The sequence below is a fragment of the Eriocheir sinensis genome, chromosome 46, assembly GCF_024679095.1.
Source record: "Eriocheir sinensis breed Jianghai 21 chromosome 46, ASM2467909v1, whole genome shotgun sequence".
NCBI classification, from domain to species: domain Eukaryota; kingdom Metazoa; phylum Arthropoda; class Malacostraca; order Decapoda; family Varunidae; genus Eriocheir; species Eriocheir sinensis.
The window spans coordinates 9,613,618-9,624,046 of NC_066554.1; the positions used below are offsets into that span (position 1 = coordinate 9,613,618).

At 44.7% G+C, this 10,429-nt stretch overlaps 1 protein-coding gene across 1 annotated transcript; it reads right to left on the reverse strand.

The window, feature by feature from the left end:
- Positions 1-2,436: 2,436 nt before the first annotated feature.
- On the reverse strand, positions 2,437-9,781 carry LOC126980949 (ficolin-3-like). Its single transcript, XM_050831405.1, has 7 exons — positions 9,104-9,781; positions 8,102-8,288; positions 6,878-7,033; positions 5,681-5,774; positions 3,793-3,959; positions 2,910-3,029; positions 2,437-2,737 (listed from the first exon to the last, which is right to left on the reverse strand). The coding sequence occupies exons 1-5, from the start codon at positions 9,115-9,117 to the stop codon at positions 3,937-3,939; spliced, it is 474 nt and encodes a 157-aa protein (XP_050687362.1). The 5' UTR covers positions 9,118-9,781; the 3' UTR covers positions 2,437-2,737; positions 2,910-3,029; positions 3,793-3,936.
- Between the last annotated feature and the right edge of the window lie 648 nt (positions 9,782-10,429).

A 10,429-nucleotide genomic window follows, 5' to 3' on the forward strand; every position in this document is an offset into this window, starting at 1 on the left:
CCGATACGAGTCATACCATCTCGAGTCATTTACAATGAGTCACATCGTTGTGAGTCACACCGCAAGTCAAGTCGTTATGTGTTACACCATTAATAGTGACATGCCACGATTCGCAGAGTCATAAGTCACACCATTATGAGTCACACCGTCATCAGTCATGTGGTCCCGAAACATGATCAAAACATTGAATACCCCCAGCTTTAGTCACACCCTCTGGAGTCATGCCGTCACAAGTAACTCAATTATCAGACAAACCGCCAAGAGTCACATTATATTGAATCACACCACCTTAGGTCTTGCTGTCGTGAATTACCTCCATATGTCACACCAATGAAGAGTCACACCGTTTTGACTCATCAAACAAGTCACATCGTTGTGTGTCGCAGCTTCAGAATTCACACCATAATGAGTCACTTTCCCGCGAATCACACCACCATGAATCACACCGTTACGAGTCACTGCGTCAAGTATCAGATCGCCATAAGTCACATCTCTAAAAGTCATACCGTAGAGCCGCATCGCTGAGTCACACCGTCACGAGTTACACCTTCATGAGTCACACCATCAAGAGTTACACCGCCATGAGTCACGTTGCCATGAGTCACACCGTTATGACTCACAACGGTGAGTCACACTACCATGAGTAACAGCGTCACGAGTCACATCATCACGAGTCACACCACCATAAGCCACACAGCCATGAGTCACACCATCACGAGTCACATCACAATGATATACAACACCATGAAACACGTCGCCATAAGTCACACCGTCACGAGTCACACCACCATGAGTCACACCATCACGAGTCACACTGTCATGAGTCACACCGTTATGAGTCACACCCCCATGAGTCACATCGTCATTAGTCACAGCGTTATGTGTCACACCGCCATGAATCATACCATCATGAGTCACGCCGTCATGAGTCACACCATCAAGAGTCATACCGTCATGACTCACATCGTCATAAGTCACACCGCCATGAGTCACACCGCTGAGTCATACCGCCATGAGCCACAGCATCATGAGTCACACCATTATGAGTTCCACCGTCATCGGTCCCACCGTCATGAGTCACACCACCATGAGTCATCACCATGCGTTACACTGTCATGAGTCACACTGCCATGAGTGTGACTCTTCTATGAGTCACACCGTCATCAGTCATACCGTCATGGGTCACACTCCCATGGGTCACACCACCATGAGTCACACCACCATGCGTCACATTGCCATGAGTCACACCGTCATTGGTCTCACTGTCATGACTTTTACCCCCATGAGTCACACCCCCATGAGTCACACCACCATGTGTCACACTGTCATTAGTCAAAACGTCATGAGTCATTGCCATGAGTCACTCCACCATGAATCACCGCCATAAGTCAAACCGTCAATAGTTACACTGCCATGAGTTACTCTGCCATGAATCACACCGCCATGAGTCGCACTGTCATGAGTCCCTTTCATGAGTCACACCGCCAGGAGTCACACCGCCAGGAGTCACACCGTCATGAGTCACACCGCCGTGAGTCATACCGTCAAGAGTCACACCGTCAAGAGTCACACCGTCATGAGTCACACTCTCGTGAGTCACACCGCCATGAGTCACACCGCCATGAGTCACACCGTCATGAGTCACACTCTCCTGAGTTACACCGCCATGAGTCACACCGTCATGAGTTACACCCAAATGAGTCACACCGTCATGAGTCACACCGTCATGAGTCACACTCTCCTGAGTTACACCGCCATGAGTCACACCGTCATGAGTCACACTCTCCTGAGTTACACCGCCATGAGTCACACCGTCATGAGTTACACCCAAATGAGTCACACCGTCATGAGTCACACCGTCACGAGTCACTACTGTGAGCCATACTGTCATGTGTCACTTCCATGAGTCACACCACCATTAGTCACACTACCATGAGTCACCCCGTCATGAGTCACACCGTCATGAGCCCCGCTATTACTGGTCCGTTCAGTCCTCTCCCCGTCACCCGAGGTCACGGCTTTGCCCCCTATTGACCCATTTCTAAAGATTCTCCCTGAGCTATATTTTGTAAATGGGCTTTGCGTCTTTTTTTATATAACGCACAATTATTATCTTCTTGGGATAATGTGCCGTAGTCTGTTAAAATTAACGACTTCCTGTAAAGCTATTTCGTCTTTTTTTCTTTTTTGCGTAGAAATCTGAGGGAAACCCATGAATTGCCAAGGTATGGCGTAATGCTTCTAAACCTTAGAGATGTGCTGTGGCTTTAGACACACACACACACACACACACACACACACACACACACACACACACACACACACATATATATATATATATATATATATATATATATATATATATATATATATATATATATATATATATATATATATATATATATATATATATATATATGCACATTCATACACACTTCAAGCTTATCTGAATGGTGAGTATTTGGTATTAAAAGGGTACGAGTCGCAGTGTTCTGGTGAGCCTTTGCGCAGCTACCATGAACTGACAGCCATGCAACAAATACCAACAACAACGACGATGGCAATTACGATGAAAACTACAACATTACTACAACAGGCGACTGCTAACATACTTAAATTACTTGAGTTAAATTATCGTGGTGGTTGTGGTGTTAGAGCTCGTTCTTGGCTGGTCTGGTCAGGGTGTTATTATTGCCAAGCAGCTCCGGGACGTTGCGTTTGCCCCCCACCAGAAAATCTGAAAGAAAAATCTTTTAGTTTCTCTTTAAATTTTACTTTACATGTTACTCAGACAGAGAGAGAGAGAGAGAGAGAGAGAGAGAGAGTGTGTGTGTGTGTGTGTGTGTGTGTGTGTCAGTGACCCCGTTTCTCTCCACTCTCCCCTGAACACAGCAACACAGATCTCTCACCTTGTCCAGCCTTGCGCAGCTTCTCTCAAGGAAGTCGCCGTCCCTGCTCTTGTTGTCCGCGTCGAAAGTGGAGAAGAAAGGCTGGCCGTTGTGCGAGGACAGGGCGTCGCCTTCGGGAAGCTTTGATAGTATTGGTCAACACGAGTGGAAGAATAAGCTTGATTAAATAGTGCTCTCTCTCTCTCTCTCTCTCTCTCTCTCTCTCTCTCTCTCTCTCTCTCTCTCTCTCTCTCTAAAGACAAGAGACAATAGCATATTTCCTAATGATAGCAATGGAAGTCAAGAAATGGCTATGGTGAGGACACATTTGTAGGAAAGAGGACAACGAATGGACAACACTAATGGCAGACCGGGAAATAACTCATGTACAGAGACCCAGGGGGAAGCATTTCAGTAGATGGTATGATGAAATTGAGAATTTTACAAAATTTCTACTTTGAAATTGGAAAGCAGAGGCAAAGGGCAGAAATGAATGGAAATGCTGTCTTACAGTGGTATGTTGCAGGCTGCTGCCACTGATGATAATGATGATATTTATCTCTGTGTCACTGTGTGTAAATATAGATAAATAAATAGGTAGATAGAGAGAGATGGATAAATAGATAGGTAGATAGATAGAGAGCGACAGAGAAACTTAGACAGGTGCAGCAAGTAGCGGGCTTTTTTATTATTGTTTCCTTTTTTTGTGCCGTTGAGCTGTCTCCTTTGCTGTAAAAAAAAAAAAAAAAAAAAAAAAAAAAGAAGGCAGAGAAACAAAGACACAGTAGGGGCAATGCATACCTTTCTACACCTAACAACATAGGCCCCAAATATCGCATCAGTCAGTAAACTGCCCTCCCAACACACACCCTGCAGCAGCCAGTCCGTGCATCGCAGTACTCACCGGCGTTACCGAAGAAAACATTGTCGTGGAAGCGGAAGTGTGCCTCCTCGCCGCCCAGCCGGAAGCCGCTGTACCGAGCGTAGCGTTCGTTGCCCGACCAGTCCTCCAGTGTGATGAGCAGCTCGTGGCGCGTCATTGTCCGCATTAGCCCCTTGAGTGCGGATTTCCTACAAAAAGAAGACATCAAGCTACAGGAATGGAACAAAAAGTGACTGCTACAATTCAACGAAGAAAAACGTAAAGTCCTGCACCTTGGGAGGGGATATCCAGCATACCAATACCACATGGGAAACACTCCATTATCCACCACGGAGACAGAGAAAGATCTGGAAGTATATGTTACCAGGCTACCAGTGAAAACCAAATCCGTGCCAATCGCAGCAGACGGGTTAGTGAGGGCCCAGGGCAACAGGCTACCTGGATCAGGACAAGGCAGGGCATCGTATTCAGGCACGAAAAATAGGAAAGACATGAAAAGACACTGATGAAGGATGAGATAGAACTTCACTGAGGGCTACTGGTACTGAAATGTAACTGGTCTCGTTTTGTTTTTTTGTTTTTTTTACAATAAAGGAGGCACCTCAAGGGCACAAAAAAAGGAAACAATAATAAAAAAAAGCCCGCTACTCGCTGTTAGATGGATGTTGAGAAAAAGTACGAGAGATAAATGATTTTAAAGGAAGGATTAGTGGTGGAAAGAGTGAGAGGGTTCATTAAAAAAACATATATAACGATATTTTAAGAAATTAAAGAAACTTAAAAAAAAATGTACGATTGAAAGAAAAGATACAATAAATTTGAATAAGAGCAGCTAGCAGTCGATCAAAAATATGTAATGGACACACACACACACACACACACACACACACACACACACACACATACATATCGAGAGAGAGAGAGAGAGAGAGAGAGAGAGAGAGAGAGAGAGAGAGAGAGAGAGAGAGAGAGAGAGAGAGAGAGAGAGATACAAATATACATACATACATGCATACATACATACATACATATTTATACACACACATTTATACAAGTATATTATTTTTTATTATATTCAATTTTTGTTCAACAGTTCATTCCCTCCATCAATAAAGATTCGGGAACAGAGGAGGAAAAGAAAACAGGAAATGAGAATATTAATATGAAGAAATAAATCTTGCAGAAAACTGGAGACAATGGAGGGAGACGAATGGAGGTCAAGAGAGAGAGAGAGAGAGAGAGAGAGAGAGAGAGAGAGAGAGAGAGAGAGAGAGTAGGTTAGGATGTCATGAATACAAAGGCAAGGAAGAAGAGGGGTCGTGGGTGACGGAGTGACGAGTCCGCTAGTAACCCCCCCCTCCCTCCCAAACAGTCATAGTCGTGTAGCGGGCCCTGTATATAGCCTCTCTCTGTATCTATATATCTATCTATCTATTCATCTCTAACATATGAACGAACCATTGATACGAAAATGGCCATATATAACAATTATAATGATGGAAAATACAAACGTTATAGTAATTTTAACGAGAGAGAGAGAGAGAGAGAGAGAGAGAGAGAGAGAGAGAGAGAGAGAGAGAGAGAGAGAGAGAGAGAGAGAGAGAGAGAGAGATTGATTGACTGATAGTTTATTGTTGCAAGTAAAACAACAAAGGAGAAGGGAGGAGCATGCCATCCCAACCCCCAGGCAGTACAGAGTGTGATTATACAACTAAGTATACAGAGAGAGAGAGAGAGAGAGAGAGAGAGAGAGAGAGAGAGAGAGAGGTGTCATGGTGAGTCACGTCAAATTTGGCTGTAGCTGGTATACACAGCAGACGGAGAAAGAAACTAATGACCAAGGGGACGACTCAGACTAACATAAAAAAAGTCAGAGAACAAAACAACGCCACCACTCATGGACACTTACCAAGCCAGAACTCTCGGTCGAAGTCCCCGAAGCCCACCTTGTAGTCCTCCCACCTGCGCGTGAAGTTCTCAAGCGGCTCGACGTCATCCCGCACCTGTCGAGGGTCAGCCGGGGTGTCACGCAGCGTTACCAAATTGTCGTACTCTGAACATTGCATTTATCATTTTTAGGCTCGAAGACTGCCGCAACCACACAAACAACGATAGAATACTAAAGTTAGCGTTAAAACTGTTATTTATCGATGCTTTTTGTGTTTTTTGCTATAGTTATCGGTCAGAAACTACGACAATGCAATGCGATGAGTACGATAATTTGGCAACGCTGGGGTGGAGGCTCACCAGCACACTCACAGGTGCCACACGGACGAGGATGTCACACTCAGGGGATCATGCGAAGGGGATCATACTGACGGGTTTATTCAGGAGGATTGCGTTAATTAAGTGGATACCATTCTAGAAGGTGACTGTACTTGGCACCATACTCTATAAGGTGGTAATAAAGGGAGTCAAAAGAAGGGAGGTTTTCAAGAAGGGTGTCATTCGGAGGTGGCAATATTGGATATGATACTAAGGAGATAGTCAGTGGTAGTATGCTAAAATGTTTTGCAAAAGAGCGTCGCTGAGAATCATACAAAATAATATGAAATGGGAGATTATTGTGAGTTTTGTTGCTTTGGTAAAGAAGTTAATTTCAGAGGGTTTATGCAAAAAGGGCTTCACGGTTCGAAATGGTGCTCAGAAAGGAGTGTTGTGATGAGCGATGTCGGTATATCAAGGAGTATTCAATAACGGGAAACAATCTGGGTGTTGTAAAAAATGTTAACCACCTAAGTGTCACATATAAAGGGATTCATGAATGGCATTGTTGAATTTCTCGCTGGAATGAGTATAGTGACTTACAAGACGCAGTGGTTCAAACCGCAGGCGTGATTGAACTTTTAAAATGAATATGATAGTTTGCAGATTGGTAAGATGAGATAAACTAGTTATTGTGGTGTGTGTGTGTGTGTGTGTGTGTGTGTGTGTGTGTGTGTACGAGACGCTGAGGCTAGGAAATTATGTTGAGTGGTAAAGTGCACTGAGTGAGCGAGATGATATTGGAGCATAATACGTGGTGCTTTGAAAAAGTGTGCGGAATAAAAAGTAGCTACCTGCAGTCATTGACAATGGCAGTGACAACAACAATCGTACTGCTAACCTGAAAGACTGTCCAGGCGCCGCCCTCAGCCTCCTGGTCGCAGTGCACCTTCCACGGCCCCTGCAGCAGGCTGAGCGGGTGCACCAGAGATGCCGCCGCGGGAGCCGCCCTGGCTCGCCTGCAACTCGAGGCAGCTTGCTCCCACCTGGAAAGACCCTGGAGGGAAAAGTCTGGTTTTACACCCCTCTTTTCTGAGCACGAAAAAGAGTGTGTGTGTGTGTGTGTGTGTGTGTGTGTGTGTGTGTGTTCACCACGGCCTAACAACGAGTTGGACTCGCAATCACCAGTAAATACTCCCCCAACAAGAGCAAGCTCATTATAGTTTAGCTTTGGGTACTGCCAGGACCTCCACGCACCACACACCCCATCATCCTTGCTCAAGGGGAAACAGTAACCACTCCTACGGGCCGTCGCTTATTCGACAAGGGCCCGTTCCACCCTACGGGGAAATCAATCATCATCAGTAATCAATTGTTGTCAGCGGAAAAATTCCGGCCTGAGCGGGATTGGAACCTCCGTTTGTCAGGCCGCGAAGGCTGGCAGCGCAGAGCTTTAACCACTGAGCTGGTGTCTGTGTGTGTGTGTGTGTGTGTGTGTGTGTGTGTGTGTGATCACGGAGAAAGTTTTCCCGTAGCAAGAAAGCGATGCCTTGGCTTCTGGGTTCGTCGCCCAAGTAGAAGAAAGGAAACGTTGGAGATATTACCTACAACTCTCTCTCTCTCTCTCTCTCTCTCTCTCTCTCTCTCTCTCTCTCTCTCTCTCTCTCTCTCTCTCACACACACACACACACACACACACACACACACACACACACACACACTCCGTGGCGCAACTGGTAGAGCACTGCGCTGCCAGGCTTCACGGTCTGACAGGGCGGCGGTTCGAGTTTCTTTCATCTTTGATTACTTACGGCTGTGTATGAAATAGAAATTAATTAAAGGTACCTGTGGCATTCAGGTTTTCCACCTTTAATTAACCCTTTTATATATACCATTAAATATATCTTATTTAAATAGCTCATATTTGCACCACCTTTTAAGAAAGTGATTTTGAGTAATTGAATAAAAAAGTTATTTGACAGAAAACTAATCATTTTTAAGGACGTTGCATGCTTAACGTATAGTAAACAAAACATATTTTGTATTGCGGATATTATTATCTTTGACCACCGTTAAAACCCAAAGATATTTGGAGAAAAAAAATGGTAGCCCATATTTGCCTCACTTGTAAAATCGTAAACCTCTCTCGTCCTGGTGCCCGAGGCGTTGGCGGGATGCATGGCGCCGGCTTCAGGGACGACCGTCCGATGGGCGGACCGCCTGTGCTGGGAGAGGGTGGGTCAGGGGCGGCGTGGGCGGTCAGCGACCCCGCCCTCCTCCTCCTTAGGCTCTGACGTCCAGCCTTCGCCACCCTACAAAGAAAACACGAGTCTAGTATTATTGATTGCACTGAGTAAAGTTGATTTGTATGGAAAAACTCTTTGGGAGGTGAAAATCATTTTGTATGGCATTGTTTTCAAATTGTATATATAATCAATTATTCGCGCCACCTCGTCATTCCGCAATGTTGAACCGAAAGTGTTTCATGATGAAACCAAAACAGGGAGGGAGATGAGGAAAGAATTTCCCATCTCCCCCAAGAAAAGCTTTGACCACTAACAGAGCTACCATCCCCTCTTACCATCCCTTTCGATCAATGGCATTTGAGCAGCTTTACTTGGCAGTCACTGACTAAAAGAAAACCTTCGACTTGGTGGTAGCTGATGTAGAAGTGAATCAAACACGGAAGGTCTTCAAATAGGGTCAAAGATGAATAAGAAAAAGACTAAATTTGTTTAACGACCATGGTGGAAGATGACACCGCCTCCTCTCGCACCAACGCACTGCACTCCACCACCACACCCCCACACCCCTGCCCTGCCCTCTTCTGTTTCATCACAACTTTCCCACAATATAAACCACAGACCCCCTATACCCTTTTCATATTGTACTTTTTCAACATTGTATTCTTAATGTGAATATTTTCAGATTAACAGCTGCAATCACTTATTAAACCGATTATTTTTATTATTTCTATTATTATTATTATTATTATTATTATTATTATTATTATTATTATTATTATTATTATTACACACACACACACACACACACACACACACACACCATACATATACCAAAATAAATATACAAATAGAATAGCCTAAAGAATCACCGCCTTACTCACATGTATATCAGCATTAATTGTCTTCAGCACCGCCAACACAACGACGACGATCACTGTCTTCCATTTATTTGTATTTGCCATATTTTCTTGTCCTTCACTCTCCAAACCTCTTGTTTAACTAATGTAAACTCAGTATAGCACAACTTTTCCTTTGCTTTCTCGCGCTGAGTATTTCTTGAACGTCAGCCAGTCAAGCAGCCCTGTGAATCCTGTGGCAAGGAAATCTATGGCCACTATTACAGTCTGCCGTGAAATACCGAGGCCGCTGAACATTTGCTTGCCGAAGAATGAAACGCAGAGGAGGCAACCATGTGGATCTTATGGGCACTTGTCACCCTTGAAAGACCTAAGCCGTTGAAGTTTGCTTGCCGAAGAATGAAACGCAGAGGAGGCAACCATGTGGATCTTATGGGCACTTGTCACCCTTGAAAGATCTAAGCCGTTGAACGTTTGCTTGCCGAAGAATGAAACGCTGAGGAGGCAACCATGTGGATCTTATGGGCACTTGTCACCCTTGAAAGACCTAAGCCGTTGAGCGTTTGCTTGCCGAAAAGGGAGACGCTGAGAAGGCAACCACGTGGATCCTGCAGCAAGAGAATGACGGGTGCTCGCGCTGACGTCCGCTTCGAGAGACCAGTCGGTGTCGGCGCCCAAGGGAGACTGCAGGGCCTGGGTGTGCTGACTGTGCTCCTCCTCTCCCTCTATAGTCACGCTTCACTTCTCTCCTCCTCTCTCTCACACGTTTTCTCTGTGTAATGGGGACGGATACAACTCTCTCTCTCTCTCTCTCTCTCTCTCTCTCTCTCTCTCTCTCTCTCTCTCTCTCTCTCTCTCTCTCTCATTAGATTTAAAAAAATATAAAAAAATATATATAAAAACATCCTGATACGCGCCAATAATCATACATTATTCCTTACAATGTCAGTCGTCCAGCAGCCTGGAGCGCTGCAATGTGTTCACTTCGACTCAGGAAAGATTTGCTCGTGACAAGTAAACCCATTATCTTCCACATGTGTTGTTGCTTGTTTACACACCGTTCCAGGTGCGACGAAAAGTGGGTCATATCGCCTCAGTCTCCCTTTAAATACAGGAAAACTTCACCAACAGTTTCTTTTCTCTGCTCTGATAACTCCCCGATCGCTCCCCCACCTCCCCTCCCTCCCCTGCGTGACTGCTCGACTCTCTCCTCGTCTTTCTACTTTGTGTCAACTTGAAATATCATTCTTTGAACTGTAGCAACAGCAACAACGACAACAACAAAGACGTCGACTATAATGAAAATACTAATACTAATACTAATACTAATACTAATAATAATAATAATAA